General features: G+C 33.3%; 1 protein-coding gene across 3 annotated transcripts in view; it reads right to left on the bottom strand.

The window, feature by feature from the left end:
* Window positions 1-26,448, bottom strand: part of TSC22D2 (TSC22 domain family member 2) — a 49,623-nt gene that overhangs the window by 20,721 nt on the left and 2,454 nt on the right. The window contains exon 2 of one of the 3 annotated variants that reach the window (XR_015240052.1): window positions 2,730-2,888. The exons of 1 other annotated variant lie outside the window; for it this stretch is intronic. Coding sequence is in view for 1 of the 2 variants with exons in the window: in XM_025913843.2 (XP_025769628.1) it covers window positions 14,651-14,722 (72 nt within the window). In the remaining variant the exon portion in view is untranslated. Of the gene's footprint in view, window positions 1-2,729; window positions 2,889-14,650; window positions 14,723-26,448 lie in introns of all 3 variants that reach the window. One more of the 3 variants, XM_025913843.2, reaches the window with a different exon arrangement.

Here is a 26,448-nt window from a genome sequence, read left to right as displayed (position 1 = left end):
CATTCTGTGTTTTAATTTTGAAAAGGTGAATATGTTACTACTAAAGAAGCTGGGGTTCAAATATATTAACTGAAAAAAAGACTTCTAAATATTCTCATGTTCTGATGACCTATCAAATTGTCGTACACCTTAATCCATGGTCTTGAAGAAATTAAGTTTATACTTGATATGTAGACTAGTTCAACTTAACTGAAGAGTAAACAAATTCTTACAGTTTTACTGGTTTTTGTTTTAAGCAGTACTATTATTGTGGATTTAACTTAAAGTCCTACTTAGAACTTTATTATAAACACTTAAAAATAGGAAAAGGTTGTAACGTTTGAAGCTCATCTGAAAATAAAATTAAACCAATAGAAAAGGATTTACACAAAGTAGGGACTCAAAATAAAAACCATGTGTCTAAAAAATAAATTTTGCTGCACACGTGTTTTAAAAATAAACACTGACGAGGTATCTTAATAGAATTTTTCACAACTAAGGGCAAACGGGAAACTGATATAGCACTTAGTAGAAGGTTTTACATGAGATTCATTCCCCTACCCAAAGAAACATTTGCAGTTCAAAGTAGATTTTTAAACTGCTTCCCATTGTTTGCTATTTATAAATCCTAAATATCAAAGGGCGAGTTCCTTAATGGTTACACTTGGTACAATACTAAATACTTCTAACACATATATAGTTGCTTAAAATCACAAGCATTAAATTCGAATAGAAGTTATTTTCGAATGCAATACATATTTAAATAGCAACTTATCAAATTAGTTTTTTGGACAAGTGCTTTAAAAGATGGTTTTATAATAAAGGATGACCCATTGCTACTTAGGTTCAAAGGAAATCAAATTTATATATTCACGTCTTCACTCAATATAAAATTCTCCCTTATCCTTTAAGCTCCCCAGGGTTACTCTCTGCATACCGACATACAATTGAGAGTCATAGTTCCAGTTAGAAAGCTAGATTTGAATCCCAGCCCCACTACTTAATGGCTATGTGACATGAGCAAGTTACCCAATCTAAGCTTTCAATTTCCTTCTCTGTAAACTGAGGATACTACCTACATAATACAACAGTTGTGAAAATTAAATAACATGCCAAAAATAGGTAGCGGTAGTGCCTGATACATAGTAACCACTCAGGAGCAAAACTAAATTATCCTGTGGAGAAATCCAATCAACATTTGAGCACAGAGACTGACAGTATGAAATTCCTAAACTAAAAGTGGGTAGGCTCTGATTTGTTCCATCAGTCTAATGATCACTTATGATAAATCAGCCTTGGATAAAATTCAGTAAGAGTTACAGAATCAGTGTACTCATTAAAAATTTCTTTCCTACACCATGTAGTTAGGTATATTACAAGGCTGTCTCTTAAATACATTCACTAACAAATGTTATTCAACTGTCTTTGAAAATCTGACAAATGCTCTGAACCTTTCACCAAAAACTGAACATAAAGTTTCATCCAAAATTTCACAGGGTTCACGATCCCTTGAGGCCCACTCACCCACTGACTACCAAAGATGGATATCCTACACTAAAGAAATTAGAAATTGTTTTCCTAATTACCCAAGGTATATAGAATTATTGTAGTAAAGGAAAAAATAAAAACTAAAAATCTTATAGAATATGGGACAATTATTAGTTTGTGATATTTCCTTCCAGACTACTATTGATCGTAATTACTGCTTTAAGAAACTTAAGTTTATATAATATGATCAAAGTCATGTAATACAATCAGAAACAATTTAGAATATTATTCAAAAGATAGAATGTATGTAAGGGAGAGACTAACATATCTCTGGTTGAGAATAAAGTTAGACACAGATATGGTAGCCTATTTATATAATTTCAAAAAATCTTTGATACACTTACAGGATATGTACACCATACTCTAATGAACATACTTTTTCTACAACTTTATGACCTTGGACATAAAAAACTTAACCCAAATATGCAAAATATGATGATGATCTTTTGAAGACTGAAGATTAAGATCTTATCCTAGTCTAAACTGTATTTTCCTAAGAGTCTCCTACAAAATACAGCTGTGTAAAACAAAGTGAAATAAGAAGACCTATAAAACAAGTTTAAAGATTTTTGTTTTCCAAGCAGAATACAATGCTGAAAGGAAATGTTTTATTTTCAGGGCATACAAAAAAGTATATTGACTTATAAGTTTATCATTTTCATTTAATATTGGTTCTTAAGACAGGAACTGAGAAAAATTTCCTTGCTTTACTTTTACAGACATCTAGCAGAAAAATGCCTTTTATTAACAAAAAATAAAATCCCAGAAGCAATAAAAGTAATTTAAACTATATTGTATGAAAAATGGATGTAAGGTGGTTTGTTTTTTTCTAATAAAAGATTAATATATTAGTTCTCAAATCTCTCCTAGGATAATAACTAGAAAGTATTTGGGGGCTCTTAACTACACTGTGAACATCTACAGCAGATGTAATAGCAATATTTAAATAATGTTACTATAGCACAGGATGTCACTTTATTTTTTAAACTGATTATTTATTAAACACCACTGCAAAGATACGGCCTTCAGCCTCATGAAATTTTGAAAGGATTACATACCCCCAAGTATTTAAAATTCCAAGTTTGAACTTATATTTAGTACTATACTCTTAGTTATACAATGTGCTCATTTTGTTCATAAATATTCATCTCAATACAATAACATCAGGTATAATACATAAAATCTAATCCATTAAGTCTTACCAATTTATGACCTGATGAGACACTCTTGTGGACAACATTCAGTCCTTAGAAGCTAGAATAACCCTCCAACCATGTGAGGGCATCACAACTTTTAAACTTTCGGCTTTCGATCATTATTATGTCACATTCCTCCTCCGATGCTGAATTCTAAAAAAAATTCTAGCAAAGAGTTTAAGTAAATAAGTGTTTTAATCAAATAGCCTTTAAAAATCTTTTATAGCAAAGTTTTATGTTTTACCATGATTACACAACTGATATTTTGTACTTAAAATTTTTTTAATGTAAAATAATTTCATATTTAATCTGGATACTTCAAACTTTAAATTTCAACATGGACTTCAGGCCATCAGGAATACTTGTTAGTAAAGAGTCAAGGAGAAATGGAAACCAATTAAAGGTTTAAGATCATGATCCAGAAATTATGATGTAACACCATTAACTTGCTACAGACAGTTTTGTAGTCCTGTAGAATGGCACTTGAATCTATTATCTGGTTCACATCCACATGATTTTCTAGACTTACATACAGCACACGTGGCTGGATCAGTAATAATCCATACTGATCATTTAAATGCTCAAGACAGCATTCAATTTTTATACCTAAATCCTAATCTGTCTCTACCATCTCCAACTTAAAAATTAGACAACATGATAGAATAAAATTTTATTATGCATTTTATATAACAGACATAACAATGTATCCTGTTCAGAAGTGGTCCTACAGCTCATCTGTGTGTGGGCACAGAATGAAATTAGGGGTAGGAATATTTAATAAATGATAAAAAAAATTACTTAATAATCTTGAATTTATTAAATTTTACAAGAAAGCTTTCAATTGGGCATCTATTTTAATTGTTGAAGGGTAATATTTGTAACATTTTCTATCTAGTGTGAATACTCATTTGTTTTTAGTTGCCAGTAATCCACAGAAAAGGCAGCCCACACATTCATGGGCACATTTTTGCCAATTTAAATTATCCCTCTAAATAAAAAGACATAACAGGGCAAGGGAAAGGGGGGAAAGGAAGCCATTACTGAGGAAGATCAATATATGCAAAGCCACAGAAAACTCAAAGACAGCATTGTAAAGGAAACTCTGCAGCAATCTCCAGAAATATTTGACACAAATGTAGAGGGTTGGAGTTATGCTGTTACAGATTTTAACTTTTAATGGATTTTTTTCTATCACACACAGTCTTTAAAAGTCTCCTACACAATCTGAAGAACTATTAGAATTTTTCCAATTTATAAATATCTTTCCAAATGTAATCTCACAACACATTTGACTTCAATAAAATCATACAACTTTACTATCTTTTGTCAAAGTACAGCGTTATAATGTAATCACCTGGTGAAGGCAAAAACCCATAACGATGAGGTAAGTAGTAGTTTAAAGTCGTGGTCATTTCATTAACATATTATCAAAACATTTTAAGCAACTCTTGTCTCCTATCAACCACAATACTACCATGATTTTAAAAAGTCCTTTTTGATGATGTACTCTTTTATGGGACAAGTCCCATGAGAAGACACAATACCCAGACATATGTAGCAGAGTAAATGCTTCCTGAAATATATGTACCTGTAATGCTGGTAATTTGCTTGTCTGTAAAGGCTCTGATGGACTGGCCATTTAAAAGCCACACTACCTGACCCTCTGTTAAAGGGCCTGCCAACAATAAGCATTGTTAACGATAAATGCCTGGAAAGATTCTGGAATAAAGAATCACACCAGTCATATAAAGCAAACTTAGTTATTTTATTATGAAGCTTATAGAAAAAAAAATTTAAGGAGTATGTGCATTATACGAATGTATGGTAAATTTAGGACTTAAGAGCTATACTATATTCAAAAATACAAAATTTTCCTTATCAGATTTTTCCCCCAGCATGTATTTTCAAAATTAGCTGCTACCAAGTACAGGGGTCACATTTGAAGGGTTTCAATGACTAAATTCCAAAATGTAGGAAATCCTTATTAAAAATGTGAAATAAAATTGGGTAACTGAATCGCTTGTAGATGAACATAGTTAAGACTAATCAGATATTCTTTTTAAAATTAGAATTCTCCCCAAAATGAATATTTATTTAGAAAGTTGTTCTAATAGATCAATCATAATCTTGAATCTCTGGCAAGATTGCTATCAAAAACAAATTCTGAACATTTCCTATATTTATCATTTCCTTCTTTTTCAATTTGCGAGAAGGAAAAATCCCATTTAACCAAGTATGTGCTATTGAAAGTTCTTATGGTATAGTCCAGGAAGAACTAGGCTTAGGTTTACCATGATTTAGCTAATTTTATGGCAAATTTATATTGATAGAACAATGTAGAGAGCACAGGGGCAAGAAAGTGGATGATCTACAATTTCCAAGTCATCTGAAAACCGATACGCAAAATCAAACAAATCTGCAAGAGTTCCTAAAGGAACTTGCTATGTGAATAAATGGGCTTAGGTTTGGTCTGATATAAAATTTCACTTTCATGTGTAAACCACATCCTTAAAAACTTCACTACACTGTTTGGAGAAATCCTCGACATGATAAATCAATGCTTGCTTTTCTAAAGATCAGAAATGCTTGTTTTTTAAATGGAAAAAAGGGGGAAATGGGACAACTCTGTATGCTCCCAATAAATTAAGTATATAGTCTTTCCACAGATTACATATTGGGGAAAGGAAGCTAAGAATATCAAAGATAAACTTACGGAAAAGTTTTAGTCCAAACGTACCTAACAGAATAAGAACACTGGAAAGACAGTGTGTTCTAAGAAACTCACATATAAAAAGACATACACAGTAAAGGAAACCTGTATCTGTGGATGAGCCAAGGCAAAATTTAAGATGATTAGCTATGTTAAAAATATTAAAGAAGGTGTTTAGCATGCTGTGCACTATATCCAATCCACCTTTTGGTGAAAGAAACACAAAATATATGGCTTAAAAATTTCATTCATACAGCTCTGAAAAATACCTCTAACAAAATAGGTTATTGATGTTTTTAATAGATCATGTTCATTCATAAGTGATTTACACTCCTCATTCTTTCAAAAGGAGTAGAAACAGCTTATAGAGGATTAAAATAAATTAATTGGGAGTTGGAACAGAAAATAAAAATGGAAAACAGAGTAGGTAGAAGCCAATTATATGTTATTTAAATACATATGTGATAAGGAATGGCAGGCTTTGTTAACAGAAGGCAGGATATCTGACTGAGCTTTTATTAATAACAGCTAACAAAAGGAAATATAACTGCTCTTAAAATTTAAGAGAGCATCACATATTACGTTTTTAAGAGTTAATATCTCCTTCTTGAAACATAATATAACCATCCCAAACATACATTTAGCAACATTTTCCGAACTAAGTTAGTAATACCTAAAACAGAAACAGGTGCTGCAAATAAATTTTCTGAAGCTCAATGGTTAATAGTCACTCTGAACAGAAGGAGTGGGATTAATCAGACAATACAACTCTTCCGGAACTCCTTGTTACCTTCAAATAGTGGGTAGACCCCAGGGCAAGAATACTTTCTTTACCCTGACATTACCCACAGGGAGATATACAGTAAGACACACTTTTGGCTTCCAAGACACTGGTTACATATACCACTGTTTCTGGGTCAAATATCAAATTAAAAACTGAAAAAAAAAATAACAATCAGCACCTTCCAAATCTTTTGGTATTTATAATCAAGGATCTTTAAACCTTGAAAACAACCAGGAAACAAAATTGCATAAAAATGCTATTTATTAAGGATATATATCAAAACATATTCTAAATTATTACCACCTATTTAAATTTATTTCTGTCAAATATGAAAAATGTTTTAAAGGTATTCAACTGAAACCTAAACACAGAAGATAATTTTTGGTACACTAACACATTTAAGTGCTTTATATCCATCACAAAAATCTAATATATTTCCTGATTGGAGTAATTTATTTATTTATTTTTTTCAATATATGAAATTTATTGCCAAATTGGTTTCCATACAAAACCAAGTGCTCATCCCAAAAGGTGCCCTCCTCAATACCCATCACCCACCCTCCCCCTCCCTCCCACCCCCCATCAACCCTCAGTTTGAGTAATTTAGAATATTAGTACGAGTATGCGTGTGCACACATAAATAATAAAGAAAATGCCAACTAGAATATAGTCAGTCATTTCATCTAACTACGTACCAACCCAAATTAAGGAAACAAAAATATAAAGTAACTCCACTTGGTATTTGTTTCTTCCTAAAAGGCTGCCAAACTATCTGGAAGTTTAAATACACTGAGTGAAGTGTGAGCTTAAAATTTTAAATTGTTTAAGACTGGAAAGAAAACAAAACAGATGCTATATATATTTGTTCTGGCTCAACAACTTCAGGCTATATTTAAATATCCTCATCCAAACAAGTTCAGTAAAAGTTTTTCTTAAAAAGCTTTGTTAGAGTTCTAGATTCCATAGAAAAAATAAATTGGGTTTAGCAAATTAGTTTACACACTAATACACACATACAAGTTTCTGTTCTATTCAAAGGTTTGGTTTACTTAAAACTATTCTGGTGAAAAGTAAAAATAAATTAACAATAATAAGACCTTACCAACTATTTCCACTTATTTCAACGGTTTCTCAAATTTTACCCTGAAAGTAATTACCATGACCTCTCAGAGTAGGCTTTGGTGACTTATGTTAAGAAAATTTACTAACTAAAGAAGAAGGTGGTAAACACATGAGCAGAAGCATATAATAATGGATAAGCTGTTAAAAATTTATCATCATCAATTTTGAAGTCTGGTCATGTGATGAAAATAATGTCAGCAAGTCAGGTGTCCCATTTCAGCCAGCCATAGAAAAGCTAAGAGAGGAAAAGAAATGCTTAGAATCCACCAAACATCACATCAAACAATGAGACGCAGATCTATGGTTAAAAATCTGGTAGCAGATAATTCACCTTACACAACTATCAGAATAAAATTAGGAGGATACAACAGAATATAAAGGATAGCAATTAGATAATTTGTAACCCCAACAGGTGAGTAACAAGGTCTTCAAATTACACTACTTTTTCCAATTCCAGATTAGAATCCCAACTTAATATGTATGTATAAAAATCACCTAACAGAAAAAATTGGTACATGAATACACTTGCATTTCTGTTCTAAGGGACACACCCACATTAATATCCACAGGTTCTTCTCTTGCCATTACCCACCCCGCAAGTCTGAGAAATAAAAGACATCCCCTTGTAACATTTTTCCAGCCCCAACAGTTGTTTCAGCTGGATTTTAGGCATCTTGCCTATCTCCTCTCCCCAACCCTGACAATACAGACTAACTAGGCAGATGTGTTTTACCTTATCATTTTATCCAGAATACTAGCACTCCTTTTTTGTGGTGAACATTTAAACTTTTAACAATCCCAGAGAAGACTAATACAAGAGAAGTATTTAATTACATGAGAAGGAGGAAAAAAGACAGGTGTTTGATAATTAAATGTGATCTATGATCTTGTATTGGCTCTTGGATCAGGTAAAAAATGGTAATGAAAGACATTACTGGGACAACTGCAAAATCTGAATAATATAAACTGTGTATTAGATAACAGTATATTAAACTTGAATTTGCTAATTATACTGTTGTTAGATAATAGAATCTTCTTATGCTAGAAGTATTTTTGGGTCAAATGCACAGGATGTCTGCAACTTATTCTTAAATGGTTCCTAAATAATATGTCAGGGTCATAAAGCAAGTATGACAAAATGTTAATGAATGCTTAATCTTGGTAAGATTATTGGAGCTTTTTATTATTCTTGTAATTTTTCTGTAAATTTGAAATTTTTTCAAAATTCAAACATGTTCCCTTCTTTTTTAGTTAGTAAATGATATTCCCAGAATCTATCTTCTACTTTCCAAGATCACTTACCCTCTTCAGAGCTTTTCCTGTTCTCTAAAAGTAGATAATGTTTCCCAAGGTTATGGCTTGACCCTTTTACCCTACTCTGCTCACTCCTTGGCAAACTCAGCTTTCCCTAAAGCTTGAACTCTATATGCATATATACATAAATAAAACAAACAAATGGTTCTTAAATCTCATCTAGCCTTGGCTTCTCTACCAAGCTGCAAGTCTGCAGCTCCAGTTGTACCCTGAGTATTTCCACCTTGACTTTCCAGCAGCTCCATACATCCCAAAGTAGCTAAAACCAGAATCTCATTACTATTTTCTCCTTCTCAAACCAATTCGTTTACTAATTCTTCCTATTGGTACCATCATTCTCTCAATTAGGTTCTAGACTCTGGAGTCAAATATCCAGTAAGTTATAACATCGTGTAATTCCTACCTTCTGATAACTATTCTTTTCTCATCTCCATTGCCTAATTCAGGCCTTCATTACCTTTCTATTCTCTTTGGTCTCTGTCTAACCCAACATCTCTTCTCTGGTGTCTTCAAATGTTCTGTGCAACAAATTTAACCATCCTTACCACATATGCTCTATACTTACACAGTTGCTCACTGTATTACTCTAACTGGAATTCTCCCTTTCCCTCAGTTCTTTAATTCTGTATGAGCAAATTCTATTCACCTTTCAGGTTCCAACTCAAAAAGCCTCTTCCTAAAGAAGCCTTGCCCAGTACCTCCAGCTGTACTTGAGACATTCAAATGCTTGAATTTTAAATGACAGTTATCACTTTCAATCATGTGATGATTTTCTCACTTATCTTTTTCCATATTAAGACCCAGCTCACTGGTTTTCCTATTGTGACCAACACTTAAATGCCTCTGGTACAGGATTCTTTTCTAAGAGTTTGCTAGTCTTCCATTCCTTAAGCAAATACACAGTTCTATGAGGTTTTCTGATAATCATGGCCAACAATGATAAAACAGAAGTAGCACAATTCCAACACCTTTCTTATCTCTTCTTTTCCATTTAGAACTAAGTGCGGGGAATAAAACTCCACAGAACAGGGATTTTAGAAGTAATTGGCTTTAAACCTCAAAGTCAACATTCCTGACATAAGCAGGAAGACAGCTGTTAACTGTATTAATATTAATTTGTAGTGATGGAAAGACTTTTTTTTACAGAGCATGTGTCTACTTTAAGAAAGCAAGCTCAAGCCTCTCTGTTCAAACACCCACCTGACTGTCTGGGTAGAGTATAAAGAAAGTAGTTTTTAGCTACCTTTGCATTTAAAGTAACTAGCCTATAGAAATGGAGTATACTAAGTCTGTCACCATCTTTTCCTGTTTCTTTGAGATCTAAAAAGATTGTCTAAAATTACACTGGCTTTTGTGACAGGACTGTCACTTGCTGATCAATACCATAAAATGCAGGCAACTAAATACATCTAGGGATTTTTTACTCCACCTATTTAACCTAAGTTTCAACTTTCCTGAATTTACACACAAGTTCTTTCAATTTCTAGTTTTCTACACATGCTTCAGACTGTTAAACTTATAAATGCTATCATCTGATAATACCTGTAACTTCCTACTTTATTGTCTAAACATTTTATAAACATGTCTTTAGGTTTTTCTCTAAATCTGAGATCGAGTCCTAAAAGGTGACAGGTTACTAAAACTTTGTCCTCTAATTTTGTGTCTTTGATTATCCTCTACTGGATATCCTTAACTGGAATATGTCAAAATGTAATCACATAATAAACTACATAAGTACTATATAGAAATTATTAGAAAATATATCTGGGGTGCTTACAAAACAATTCAGGTTCATATCCTCAAGGTACTTCTAGTAAGTACAGAACATCTCCTAGTAAGGAAAGAATATTTAACTAGTAACAATTTCCAACAACTCATTATGGTGATTCTTGAAAATTATGTACTGCTGACCCTTTAACAACATGGGTTTGAACTGCACACGTCCTACTTATATGTGGATTTTATTTATAGTTGACATGTTATATTAGTTTCATGCGTATAGCATAGTAATTCAACATACCTTAATTTTTTATAGTACTATAAATGTATTTTCTCTTCTTTATGATTTTCTTAATAACATTTTCTTTTCTGTAGCTTAATTTGCAAGAATACCATATTTAATACATATAACGTACAAAATATGTATTAATCGATTGTTTATATTATTAGTAAGTTACACGTGGATTTTCAACTGCGTCCAGGGGAGGGAGAGAAAAGGGCCAGTGTCCTTAATCGCTGCATTATTTAAGGGTCAACTGTAGTTCAGATCTACAACTGTGCAGAACCACATAGATAAATCTCAAACATGGGGTGAAAGAAGACAGACGCAAAATAAGGAACTACAATTTTGTGTCTTAATCTGGGTGCTGGTTACAAAAGTATGTTCAGTTGAACTGTACATTTATGAATGGTGTACTTTTCTGATAAAAATTATACTTCAATAAGAAGATTTTTTTAAAGTCCTATCACTAAAGCATTCACAAAAACTAGATTAGCCAAGTTCTAAAACCTGAGGTTTACCATCTGGGTAAGTACTAGGGGGTGTTAATGATGTACCCAAGCTTCTTGGAGGATGAGTAAAACAAAACAAATTATCTTATACAAGAAGCTTATTTCTGATTTACTCCTAACTTCAAAAATGAAATCTCATAGGAACAAAACAAAGCAATTTAAATGAAATTACGTATCTAGCATAAAGATCAAAAATTTAGACACTCTTTAACTTAACTCATGTGCGTTATTTTCCTTATTTATTTCTCTTTAAATACTGGTGCTATCATAAGGAAGGACAAGCCAACTCAAGGGGATAGTGCACCTGGCAACTGTTACTCTCATTTGTTAACTACATTTATGCATTTTCTTCATTAAGGCAGAAATACTGCAAGCGTTTATCAATGAAGTCTAAATCCTTACAAGCTACCTAATTTCTTCCTTTAGTCTACCTGAGCAAAAGTTTCTTCCTCCCTACTCTTTTATCTTACTGACCCGATATATACAAGAGGGTAAATTTGTTTGCTATAAATCCTTACCCTCAGCTTTTTTGCAAAGGACTCAACAACAGCCTGTTCCCCAGTGATCGTTAAAATAGGTTTCTAAACTAATTTGTTACCTACCATTGCACTGGTAACAAAGCAATGCCAATAATTAAGTCTGGAAAGCTGTTCTTTACAGAGAAATAGAAAGTCAAATTTTAAAGTTACTATTCTAAAATGCCAATAAGCTAGGATATCACTAAGTATAACTATAGTAAAATAATCTCCAGAAAGCTAATTATGGAAGCTTAATAAATAGTCAATGCAAACACTCTGGGCTTCCTAAGAAAGGGATGTATTATTTTTAAAGTATCAGTATCAATTGTTCTTAAATTTGGCAATGGTTTCAGCTGATTGATTCCCTGAGTACTCTGTAAATGACAGGAAGATAGAAAACAATGATGGCACCTACAGGTAGGTGCTTAAACTTTAGTATAATAACTGAATAAAGTGCTGGTTATCAGTAGAAAGACAATCTCTAAATACAGGTAGAGGCAGATGGGTGAAAATCTTCTCAATTTGCTAATTCTAATTTAAAGAGAGAAGGAAACAAAGGGGCCATTAGGGAACTCTGAGTCAATGTGAGGAAATGTATATTAATTACTTATGTTTTGATTAAAAGATACTCTGCTAAAAGAATATTGGGGGGGGGGGAGGAGGGAAGATTCCAGTCTTTCACATAAGGTAAACCAAGGATCTTCAGCTATTCCGGGAAGGTTTAATGAAAATTGGCACTCCTCTACAGAATAGGAGTTCCAAGATTTCATAAATAAGAGCCTGAAATGTACTTATCAACACTGATAAGCAAATTTATACCTCAAACTTAGATACTGTAAAGGATTTATAGTCCCTTCAACTCCTGAATGGTTCTATTCAATAGAATCATCCCCTGCAAAATACTTTATTTGCCAAATTAGTGTAATTAAAAAAAAAATCCTTAATTTATAATGGTAAAAAAATGAATATGGCAATTTGGTCAGATTATGACCATGGTTAGGATAAGAGTATTTAATATATTTTAAAGCTTAACACACACAAATCTTCAACCCCTTGTCTGCAATGAAAAAAAACGAATAGTCCCACAATACTTTATTTGCTAATATACCTATTAAAAAGTCTGTAGCTATTTACCAACTGAACTCGTATAGTTAGAACTAATAAAGCTAGCCACTACTGCTCTCAACTGAAAATCTAGTAAGTTAGTTGAAAGGTTCAAAGGAAGCCACTAGTTCGTTTCTATGGAGTTGGACTTGTCACTTTAGTACCAAAGGGAAGAATGGCTGATCTATAATATAAGTTTGGTGTCAACACACTACAGACAAGTATCTATTAACATCTTTGGCTCTGGACAACAGGCTTCAGGGAGAAGAGAAAATACTTTCAAACCATGAGAAACTACAGATACAGCAACTTGCCTCATTTCTGATACTTAAATATTTCTGTATCTAAAAATGGAAAACAGATAAGGAGTATTTAGCTATAACAACAAATGATGAGCAGGCAACTTCTGTGGTTGTTTTATAATGGAACAAAAGAAAACTTTTGATATTAGGTCAAAATTATAAAAAATAAAGCTCAAACCTTTCTATATTGTTTTGATGAACAGCTCTTAATCATATTGATATCATGGTAGCTTACAAAATCTAGCTATTTGAAATAAATTACCATTCAACTAAAACTTCTCTTATTATACATTTCTAAATAGAGTGCCATTTTTCCTTTTTCTAATACAAAAGCATAAAGTACAACCCAAGGTACTCATCCTGGCTACATCTGATAAGCCATTTGAATGATTGAGCATCCATGCTTCTTTTATGGCACAATTTACACTTATGTCTTACTTTATATTGATATAGCTGTATAATTTCAAAATTGAAATTATAAACATTGTACTATAAATTTTAAAACTTCTTGTTCTATAAGTAACTATTTGAAAACATTTTCAGTTAAGGAACAGATCACCAAAAAGATACTTTGTTAGACAATTTCTTCAGAGTGACACACAGCAAATCACGTCTAAGAATTAAAAGACTGTTACCATTTGTAGGCAATGTAAACCATGTCTTAACATGACATGTACATGCACTTAGCAATACTCTTTTCTAATGAAAGAGATGAAGTTAAGTCCATGAGTGTTATCCAAACTATGCCAGAGGACACAAATGCGTTGCCAGGCAGAGTTAAAAGAATCTAGCAAAGCTTTGTGTGAATTTTTAAAACAGCATTTGTGCTCATTCTATTAATTAAACACAGAATGGAGTGCTAATAAATATTCAGCCAAATAACTGAACAGAGCATATACTAAAACTATGTAATAAGCAGAAAGATAAACCAAATTATCTTTTGCCATAAATGAACTCTTAAGACTTCACTCTATATTTTAAAAAGTTAAAAATGAAATTTATATAACATTTCTATGAGAAAAGCTGTTTTAGGAGTTTATAAAACAGTAATGCAGGTCTAGGGAATTCGAGCAAACAAGCTTGATGTTAAAGTTTCGCAGCAAGAATTAAACAGTGACTATTACTTTAATACCTTGGTCTCGTCCCTTCTCCAATTTCTTAATAAGTAACATTTCGCTTTGAGTCACTAAGGCGTTTACAGAGAAATATAAAATAGGAAAAAGTAAAATAACCGTAGTTTATTTTACAGAATATATTTTTACATTGAAATATAAAGGGTAAGTGGATATTTCATATAGCAAAATTCAATAGAATATGTAAATCCTTCAAAAAAGTAAATATACTTAAAAAATAAGTAAAAACAAAAGTATGCTTATATTCTATTTAAAATATAGATTGTCCTTTTGGTTTATTTTGCTGCTTTGTCCCATGCTAGATACCACATGATTCCCCCCCTAAAATGACATATAAAGTTTAGTTTTAATAATGTGATACCAGTACAGTGCAAAGCAATTCATGCATACACTTTTGCATGTATGCATTCCATATGTAAGTATTCATACCTATCCCAGAGGTTCTTTGATTCCTGAAACGTGTTCAAATGGAACGCTTGGTAGAAAGCAGTTGAAGGATTCCTGCGAGATCCAAGAATCAAATGGAAATGAGGTTGAGAAAGTACAGTCAAATCACTATTTTTCAAAAAAGATGGAAGATCTTAGATTTCTAATATAGTATAAAGCTTTAAAAGAAAAAAAAAACACTACATAAGCTTGCTTAAAAACATTTTGAAAGAAATTAAAAAACTGGATGAAATCCAGCAGACCCTGACAATTCAGGATCACAGTTATAAAAGAAAGGAGTAATACAGATAAAATAGCACCCAATTATGTGTGTGTGTTATGTCTACACAAACATGAATCAGTTCACAGCCTAATCAACATTAGTCTGTATCAGATGCCTTTATAAATCTCTAAACACTTAGCAGTTCAGCAAAGCTATTCTCAGGTACAGTTTTCATATACAATAAATTAGGCTACACCTTCATAATATAAAAAATCTTAACAGGATCTATTTAATAGGGTTTGATTACGACCAACGAGTCCTTTTCTGGGTTGGACTTGACATGATTTCTTCTACCTTCAGAACCCATTTATTTGTGTTTTCTCTGGTTTAGGGCAAAAAACGGTGCAGCAATTGTATGGCAGCTTTCTAATTTCTGGCATTAGTACAGTGCCCCTTTGAGGGGTAAGAGCTTATACACCTTAATCACCATCCATTTCTACCATTCCCTGGAGACACATTCCCTAGGGCTATAACCACAGAATCTTACCTGATGGGCTCATCAAGGCAAGCTCCCAGCCTGCATGATTCATCTCACATCCCTGGATTTCTTAAGAGACTATTAAAATTTGACTACTAAACCTCCTCTCTAATAGTTCCCCCTATACCTAAGCATATTTCCATAGTTTTCCCAACTTCAATCTGTATGTTAGGGAGCTAACAAAAACTTGTCACATTATACTTCTAAAATCCTTGACCCCCGCTGTGGCAAGGGTCTTAACAGCAAGTTAAGAACATAAGTGCTTATTGGGGCGCCTGGGTGGCGCAGTCGGTTAAGCGTCCGACTTCAGCCAGGTCACGATCTCGCGGTCCGTGAGTTCGAGCCCCGCGTCAGGCTCTGGGCTGATGGCTCAGAGCCTGGAGCCTGTTTCCGATTCTGTGTCTCCCTCTCTCTCTGCTCCTCCCCCGTTCATGCTCTGTCTCTCTCTGTCCCAAAAATAAATAAATGTTGAAAAAAAAAAAAAATTTAAAGAACATAAGTGCTTATTAAATACCAGACACTATTCTGGGTTTATCTGTTTATTTATGTATATTAACTGAATTCTACAACAGCCCCAAAAGTAGGTATTATTATTATTTCTACCTCACCAAAAGGAAAACACCTAACATCACAGAGCTAGTAGGTAGGAATCTGGTCCTACAGTTTATGCTCTTAAACTACTATGCTAAACATAGAGTTAAATTTTAACCTCTGTAGGTCTGGGTCTTTATTATTAGTACAATAAGAAAACTATTTCCAAATTCTACTGGAAGAGCGATGAATTACCGATGATCAACAAACAAATACTCAACAGAATTCCAGGATTTCAAAATTCTGATTAAGACTCATTGTATTATCTATTAAATTTTTTAAAAAAATATTTTTTAAAGGCTATTTTTTTATTTTAACCACTAGGATACCTCTTAGATGATCTAAAACTAGGAAAGGCAGACAGACACTAGATGCCAGAGTGTCACCAAAGCCAACTGTTTGATTAATTGGCATTTTCAGCATATCTACTTCTCTTTGCCTGCCCTACTTACTTTAACTGTTTCCTATTCTTTTAACCCTTTCTCTTTTTTTCTCTAGACCAGGCCTCAGATAATCAAACTGATTAGACCTAATATCAAGGATTCAGAGTCTGCTAACTACCATTTATTTAATAGCTTGTACCCTCTCAAGATAGATCTGTCAGGCCATTTTTTTTTTTTTTTTTTTTTTTTTTTTTACTGTAACTGGAAATGGGTCTACCAAATTAAACGAAAGTGAACTGAACCAACTGAAAACTCAATTGGCTTTTACCAGGCTTACTCAGGACCATATGGGGACAAGTTTGCTATTCACATAGGTCTGTTTGGAGACCCTGGATTTAAAACAGAGTGACTCAAAGAGGAAAGCAGTAAATATGAGAGGATAACAAAGAGTAAACGTGGAGGCTATTCTGCAAGGCTGGAATTTAAAATTCATTAAAGAGTATTTACAATATATTTATAAGGATGACATTCTTTAAAAAAACTTCAGATCCCCTGACCTTGGAAACATACATACATATATATTTAACTTGAATCAAATTCATATGCCAAATAAATTGGTTTTAAATGAAGTCATATGACTTGAGTTATGAGATTCCAGCATTTTTACAGCATAGACTCTAATAATGAAATGTTTCTCATAAGTTAAATGTAGAAGTGAAAAAAGAATGTATCTGCAGTTAGTTGTGGATCTTGGGGCAAAAAAGGAACCAATGAAATAAAATACTATAAATGGGCCTAAAGTCTTCAGAACATGTCAGAACAAATACTCAGGTTGCAAAAGCTGGCAGTGAATCACTTTTTACATACATTCAAAATGAAGAAGCCATATGGAGTTATACAATCTATGTACTCTAGAAAAATTCAAATAGTCTAGATTGCAAGGATAAACATTTGGTTTCTGGAATACTTCAGCAGGGTGTTTTCCATAAACAGAGGAATTTTTTGCAAATAGCAACAATTAGTCTCAAAACATTGATTAACAGCCATAGATTAAAGGAGTCAAGTCTGTTAAACCTAGCTGATCAGAACTTCAAAAGAGCCATTTGTAAATACTGAAGGGCTTGATCATCAAAGACTTCTGTTTTGGAATGGCATAAAATTGAGGAAATTAAGAGCCCAAGGAAAATGCTGTTAATGGGGATCATTTCAAGGTTATAGTCTATGTAATCTGAAGGCACCACGAGGCAACTGACGTTATTAAAAATTTATTGGAAAGAAATACTGAATTTTACGCAATTTTGGTCATAAATTCTCTTCTGCCCAAGAAATAAAATTTGAAACCAGTTTTCTAATAACATATTTGATGTCAATGCTAACTATTAGTCTAAATATAAAGCCAACAAAGCACTTCTTAGGGAGACTGAGGTGTGGTTTATTCTGAATTTATTTCAGCCACCTAAATTAAAATGCTGTTTCCCCATTTGTAGACATTGTTCAAAACCAATGAACGAATATATCTTTTTCTCTGACTTTATACACTAAATAGCCTGTCCTGTTAATATCTAAGTACATGATAGTAGTACATCACAATGGGACTCAAACATGACATATACCTACCTGCTTTGCTAAGACACTATCTTTGTAGGGTAACTGTAACAGAGAGGAAAATATAGATATATACTACACCTCAAAATTAAGCTACCAAAATCGTTGAAGCTTCAAGTATGAGGTACATGAGCCCTAAACTTAGCAAATACCTTCTTCCCTTATGTCAAAACTCAACTTCAGAGATCTCTAAATAGAAACCAGGGAAATACAATAAGCAGAGGAACAAGGGCCACCTCCAACATTATTATCTAAGGATTTAATATAATTAAAACTATTCTTTAGGTAAAGGGTTACAACACAACGGATTAGTGGCTAGAGTAGCTTTTCCTTCCTCTATACTATAGTCAGCAAAGTAATAGAACAAAACTAACTCTGGAAAAATCCAAGAGCACTGGCTTTGGAGTCAGAAGGCCTAAGTCTGAATCCATGCTTTGTCACTTAATAACTATGTATTTAAATCCTATAAGTCTGTTTTCTTAATCCATAAAAAGGGGAGGAACACTTCCCCATAGTTGTTGAAAAGTTCAAATGATATTATGCATAAATAGGGCCACAGATATAATTAAGCTTGATTTGTGTTTAAAACAGGATTACAGTTTCTAAATCATGCTATATAAAAATCAAGTTTTGGGGCGCCTGGGTGGCGCAGTCGGTTAAGCGTCCGACTTCAGCCAGGTCACGATCTCGCGGTCCGTGAGTTTGAGCCCCGCGTCGGGCTCTGGGCTGATCGCTCGGAGCCTGGAGCCTGTTTCCGATTCTGTATCTCCCTCTCTCTCTGCCCCTCCCCCGTTCATGCTCTGTCTCTCTCTGTCCCAAAAATAAATAAACGTTGAAAAAAAAAAATTTAAAAAAAAAAATCAAGTTTTGGTAGAGAATCTTAACATATACCAAATATTTCGTCATTACTAAGGTAATATTGAGGCAAACAAAATACTTAAGCTTAGAGCTACGTATACCAAGCTATTTTGTACATTCCATTGGATAAGAATCCTGACTTCTGGGACTGAGAGCTCCCCCAGGATTTCCTTATACACAACTTTATTGCAAGATTTTAATTAAAAGTACAATAATCACTGAAAAGGGTACTGAAATGGTTCCAAGATACATACTATTTTAACAATAAAAGCTTCAAGAAACACATTTAACAGCAACCATAAACTTCTGATAAAAAAAAAAAAATTCAATTTCTCACTGTAACATTTAAATCCTTCACTCTAGTTCCTGTCAAATTAACTACATTTCTCAAATCTGACATCTCACTCTTCCATTGTCACACAAACTGCCATCTCTCTCTACTTGGAAAATCATCCGCTTTGCTTATCAACTGACTTAACCTAAATGGCCCTTTTAAGATTCATTTCGAGAGTTGAAGAATGCACAAGTAACAATGGGTTGATTCTGAGGACAGAAACTGGGTGGCTGGAGGACAGAGGTATCAGAGAGGCCTTCAATTTATACTCTTGTATATTTTGAACTGTACAAAAGGTATTACCTATGCAGATAATAAATTATTTTAAACAGAGGTCTACCAAATCTGGCGTTAGGCCCTAAACTATTCCCATTAGTACCTTATATTTATTCCATCACAGCCTATAATGTATATGAAAGCTTACATTTTCATATAGCCTGAGATCTTGAGAGGGCAGGATAGTCTTATTTCTGTATACCAGTACTTACTCTTCAGGGAACACAAAGAAAGTTTAAATGACTGACATTGTTACTTTAAATGTTTTCTTGGGCTTCCAACCTACTTGATGAGTATCTGTGAGTTTAATTTTTTTTTCTTTCTTTTTTTGGTCACATGATAGTCTGGTGGCAAGAAGGCTTAAGTTGGCAGACATATATATATATATGTCTAGATATACAGAGTCACATACAAGAAACTTTAAAATCTAACCAAGTCTCAAACTCCTTCTTTACCAATGAGGAAAACTGAGAGAAGTTAAAAAACTTAACCAAAGAAACTGGCTAAGTGGTAGAAAAGTCATGACCAGAACATAACTATTATACATCTTATAACATCATGACTTTTCTGGCTTAAAACAATGTCTCCCTTTCTCTTATTAACATCTATACCATGGAATTACACTTTCAGATCAGAACAGAAGACTCTTGGTATGACTCACCAAGAGGTGATCAAGAGAGCAGTTTGGACAATGAAATACTAACATTTCTGTGATGTATGCTTGCCATTCATACTGTATTATGTATGGATTATTTACAAATTATTTGTATACCTCATTTAATCCTCTCAAACTCTTCAACACAGATATTACCCTCATTTTTCGTATGGGGAAACAGGAGGCTTAGAAAGCTAAATAACCAGCTCAAGGTCAAAATGCCTCAGGTATGTAGCACAGCTGGGTTTTCAGCCCAGGCATGTCTGACTCCACTATCTGTAAATGGCCATTCATATGACATGCTAATACATAATTAAACATACTACTGATTTTACTTGACCAAGAGCCTTCCTCTCCTTGTTTTTGCTTTGTTTTCAAAGGCAAGGGAGACCGAATACAAGTCAAACAAGGATGGGTTTTGGTTTAACTTATAAAACTATTTAGTTCTCTACTTAATTCTAATTCTACTTTAGAAACTAGTTGGTTTTAAACTTTGCTTTGGGTATCCTTCATTCACAGATTAAACAATCTACTTGTGTAATAATGAAGAGGGATACCCTAAAACATTAAAAGTAACATTTAAAATACACCAGCATTATTTATAATAATTGACATATTAATCAGTTTCTATATATTAATATTCTTTCATCAGATTTTATTTTTTTTTAATTTTTAACATTTATTTATTTGGGGGGGGGGCAGGAAGAGAGAGAGAGAGAGAGACACAAAATCTGAAGCCATTCCTCTGAGCTGTCAGCACAGAGCCTGATGCAGGGCTCAAACTCAAGAATACAAGATTATGACCTGAGCTGAAGTCGGACACTCAACTGACTGAGCCACCCAGGTGCCCCTGTTTCACCAAATTTTAGTGAAAGCTTATGGGAAAAGAGGTTTTAAGTAATTTAACATTCAGACTTCACTTGTTTGTCTTGCCTACTCTAATTAGCAAGGCACTTATTAATAGTCTATGTCCTAGGTGAACACACTATTAAAATTATTAACTCAGTGATCTGCAGAAATTTCACATAACTATCACATATAATGTATGACTTAATAAGACTTCATTCTTTTTAACAAATGTAAGCTTGGGTACAAAGAAATAAAACTAAATACTTAAATCTAATTTGGGGCTTTAAATTTGAGAAGCAATCCAGAAAAGCATGGATGAAATTTAATTCACCTGGTTTAAAAGCAGAACTTATAAACATAATTTTTGAAGATAAAAGCAGATAATACCTTAAATACCAGTCAAATTTGAAGTGTATATATTAAAATATATTATGAAAGTCACATAATGATGTATGGGAATGATATGAATTGGTTATTGTTCCTAAATCTTTATGGAGAAGTTTTTGCCCTGAACAATACTAGCTTAAGAATGTAACAAATATTGAGTAATTTGGTATGTTCAAGAAATGCTGTGGGAAAGACCCAAATTATACCAATGACTCAGGTATGCACATTCTTTGTGGATGTAGTAATTTGTTTTATACCATCTAAAACAGCAGCTTCAAATCACAAGTCCACTTGGTTTAGTATAAAGAAAAAACTAACTTAAGGGATTTATTTCAATTCAGGAATTTTGCTATACATACCCCTTAAATACTGTCAATTAATAAGATTTCTTCTTAAAAACCTGCTCTTCCCATTAATAAGAAATTAATAAGAAACATCATCATTCAGGCTACATTTATCCAGACAGACCTGTTTTTATAAACCCTTTCTTCCTCATACTTAAAGAGTATTTAAATTGCAATGCAATTAAGAAATAAACACTATCTGTTCAGAAAAGGAAATACATATTGGTCTAAAACAATTATTAAGAAAAGAAATTAGATGGCTTTTTCTCACTAGTAACAAGTGATGCTGTTCCTTCTGAGACCGTATTTCATGTCATTTCGCTCTATTTTCTTCTGTCTTGGTTATGTGCCATCACTCTCTAACTACCCCTGCCCCAACTTCTGCTATTTTAGGAAAGAAAAGTCAAGACCTTTTTATATTCCCCTATCAACCATTCCTCAGTAAAGAGACTCATTTTGGTTTCTTTACCATCTGATTGTTGGGGTGCTCTTTGTTACTAGGACACTAGAGAGCAGGACTGCTTCCAATCTCATCTGGTGCACAGAAAGACTAAACTCTATTCCAAATGACCAAGTACCAGATCCATAAATCCAGTATCATGTTTTACGATTTCCAAATTAGTGCTATCAGAATTTTCAACAGATTAATATTACATTTATTCTCAGTAAGTAGAAAACATTTATACCACACTACCAGTACTTTAAAAAAAAAAAAAAAAAAGACTTCCAATAGAAGCAATTTAGTTTAACATACCCTACTTCCTCCACAGGGAAAAAACAGTGTTACTAAAATAGTTACTTAGAGTGTGTCTTACCCACACACATATAAGCCATTATGTTTTCTAATGGTTATCCAATGTTTAGCCTACAGAATTTAGTTCATATAAAAATTTAAATATATATGTCTCTGTTAAAAAAAAAAGTCATACTCCTACTGATAAAACTCAGTTTTGGGAATTTTGGGTACTTTTGGACCATCAATCTTTCCGGAAATCTATGATAATTTCCTTTACTTAAAGCCATGTTTATAACCAAAGTATATTTTAGTAATCAGTGTGACACTCTGATGGATCCACCATTTATCAGTTTTTATACTAAATAATGTCACTCACACGCAGGATTTTACACTGATTACAAAATCCTTGATAAGAGTACGTAAGATACTATCTAGTGTGTGTGACTTAAACATCAACTGTAAATCTAGTAGGGCAAAATTATCTCTACAACTCAATATAGATAAAGAAACAAAAGCTCCCAAGAAATACAGATTCAGCTAAGGAGCTTTCATTTGTAAAGACTAAATGTAGTGAGACTTTTTGAGCTCTAAGAAGTATCTATAGATTTTATGATAAAGGTTAAGAGTTACAATCTCTTGATATACATTTGCATAATCTTCTCACTTAAACAGCAAGTTAAAAAGCTCTGTTAAAAGTGTGTGTGTATATGAGATATATGTATAACTGTAGCAACAAAATTTGTATATATAGCACATGTCAGGATACACCACTTAACATTCACAATTTATAATACTTAATCAGTCATTAGCAAACTACACAAATAAAACCATTAACAAGATATAGAGATATTGGCCACTAAGGGATCCTTACAATCAGGTTTTCAACAATCTTTTGGTTGTAGTTGACAGTTCACAATTGCATCCATTCATAAGAGTTCCTGGAATGTGGCCTACAGAGTTCACGTTGGTCAGCTGTCTGTGGAAAACGATCTGCACTGTGCTCCCTTTCCAAAAGGGAATATTTTGCACTCCTCCCCATTTACAGAAAAGGAGTCTGTTAAGGGTACAGGTAATTTAAATTTTTTTTTTTCAATGTTTATTTATTTTTGGGACAGAGAGAGACAGAGCATGAACGGGGGAGGGACAGAGAGAGAGGGAGACACAGAATCGGAAACAGGCTCCAGGCTCTGAGCTATCAGCCCAGAGCCTGACGCGGGGCTCGAACTCACGGACCGCGAGATCGTGACCTGGCTGAAGTCGGACGCTTAATCGACTGCGCCACCCAGGCGCCCCATGGGTACAGGTAATTTAAACAAATGTTGTAACTTCCACTGTAAAAGTGGCTGTTTTTTTTATGAACTATATTTTCAACCATTATTATATCCTCCAGTTTACACAAAATCAGTTTGAAGAATCAACAACTGACATAAGCCTTTTCAATGAGAAAGGCTAGAATAATATGTAAACTTTATGGTAACTGATAATAGAGAGTCAAAAGACAATGTTAACTAAGAACTTTAAAACATCTTCTTGCTTTCTATATACAACCATCAGCCCTCTTAAAGGTATATTATTAAAATGTATTATTAGAAGGTCCTCTTCTTCAAAATAAATGGTCACAAAACAAAGCCTTCCTTTAGGTAATGGAACCAAAATAACAAGATAAAGTTTTCAATATATCAAACCAAAAGAATCATTGGTTTGGTCAGTCATTTTTGTTAATCTTCCATTTTCCTTCCTTTTCTCAAAGGACTAGGCTATGTTTACTGATATCTTCTTTAAAAAAAAAAAAAAGCAAATATTTATAAATTTTTAGGAGCTGAAATTTGTCAACCTATTCACAAAGTTAAAGTCGTAATTACTCAATATCTCTCACTCTAATGTTTTATTTTGCATTCAAATGACTGCAACTAAAATTGTAGGCAGATTTTAACTTAAGAAGGCAACCCCAAATCACCATATTAAAATTATGATTTTGTTAGTACAGTTACCTCAAAAATAGTCATCTCAGTAATTTAAACATACACCTAGAAAAACTGTGTCATTTAATTTCAAGCACACAACTTTAAAATGCCCTCTCTTTTACAAAGCCTTTCCATTAAAAACAAAAGCAAAACAAAAAAACTATTTCTACTTAATGGATTTATTCCTTCACCAGGTGTGTTGGTCCAGTGACAAAATAGTCAAATGTGTAAGATTACATCTTGAAAACTAGCATGTTAAATTAAAAACCAATGAAAAACTGCAACAAAAGTAAGAAATGCACATTTGATAAACAATGCAGATTTTAAAAGACTGGGAGGGGAAGGGAAGTATACCACATTTAATACAGGACTGAACACATATCAAAACCCCTGCACTGGATTAACTGTTGCAGTAAGAACAGATACGGTAGTATCTGTGGTTCAAACATTCACACTGGGAAATAAGATTCTTAAAATTATCAACTTTTTTAATAAAATAAGAGGATAAATAATTTCATCTTTGAGGTCATACCCTAAAGAATACATCCCAGAGTTTCCATTTGTCAACAGATCTCTCTGCTTCATGCCATATCATCATATTCAAGTCCTGGGGAATGTAATTACATATGCTGTAAACTGAGAAAGGTGTGAGGAGGAGAGAAAATACATTCTTCATTCATAGATGTGCATGTGCTTTGCAAGGAGAGGGTGTGGTTTGGGAAACCAGTCATTTCTTGAGGAGATATGGGGACAATGTACAACAGGAACAGAGAGGCAAGCAAATGGTTATTTACCAACCCATCAGAAAAAAATGGCTTCTGGTAGCTAGAAAAGGGAAGATACCTGTTGCCTTTTACCAAAGGTAAACAAACAAACTCAATCTGCACTTCAAGTGTACCCCTATGTGTGAAAAGTGAAATATGGGAGCAGATGTAAAGAGATTTTTCTGAATGGCTTGTGGAATCAGTTTCTTTACTTGGTAGTCCCATCCATATAAAATTTCTCAATGACTAGCTAGCTGAGCTCACTTATGGACACGTGGTATTCTCTAAGAGTTCTCAAATGGAAGAAAGACTCCCAACAAGCAAGTCACCTACAAAAAAAGATGAACTTTGAATTACAAAAAGCAGAGAAGATGAATTTCAGTGAGCAATTTTCAAACCAACAAAAGTATATAACAAAAATACAAGGCTAATTGGAAATGAAAAGTTAAGAAAAGAATGTGAAGGAACTCAGAAGACACAGAGGAAGAAAAAGCTTTAACAGATCTCATTGTTCTACATACCAATTATTCTAGAAATCCATAAAGATATCTTTTAATCTTTTAAAATTAACCTCTCTCAAAACAAAAATCCCAGCAAATAAATGCCTAACCGTAAAGTACCTGGAACTTTCTCTGTAATTTTAAAATGTAATTTTAAAGCTTTGTAACAAGTCGGTTTTTAAAAATTTGCAATATATGTCAAATTTCCCTCTGACATTTCCTCAAAACCACTTAAAATCCTCAATGAACCATAACCAAACATCAACTATTATAGAATTGGTATGGCAATACACCAACTTTCAGTTAAACCATTAAAAAAGCATCCCTTAAATAGAGGGAGCCAATTGTTGACACGAATACTTTTACTAATCATATTACTCTAATTTCAAGAACTGTAGCTTTTACTACTGTCAAAGAATCTTATTTCATACCTCCTTTCCTGTAGCTAAAAGAAAAAGAAAAACTAATGGAAGAGAATATCTTTCAAACACATTTGCTTTAAAAAACAAAACAAAAAAAGGACCTTAATGAAGTCACTGGGAAGCCTCCTGAACCTTATTTCTATCTCCTTTTATTAAAAAGGCTGGAGGACAATATGATCTTCAAAGCCGGGCTTGACATTTCACCATTCTCTCTCCAGCCTCTCCGGATACACTGGAAGAGATACCTTACATGGATCTTTCCCCGTTAGAGGACCTCTGGTTTTCCAGAATGGAAAAATTCAAATTTCATGTCTTGGTATCAAAACTCACACTGACAGAACTCTCTTGCCATAAGTGTTCAAGTGTGACTGC

This window comes from Puma concolor, chromosome C2 (genome assembly GCF_028749965.1).
Source record: "Puma concolor isolate L17-30 chromosome C2, mPumCon1.1.hap2, whole genome shotgun sequence".
In the NCBI taxonomy this organism is placed as follows: domain Eukaryota; kingdom Metazoa; phylum Chordata; class Mammalia; order Carnivora; family Felidae; genus Puma; species Puma concolor.
This window is presented reverse-complemented; position numbering and strand designations above follow the sequence as displayed.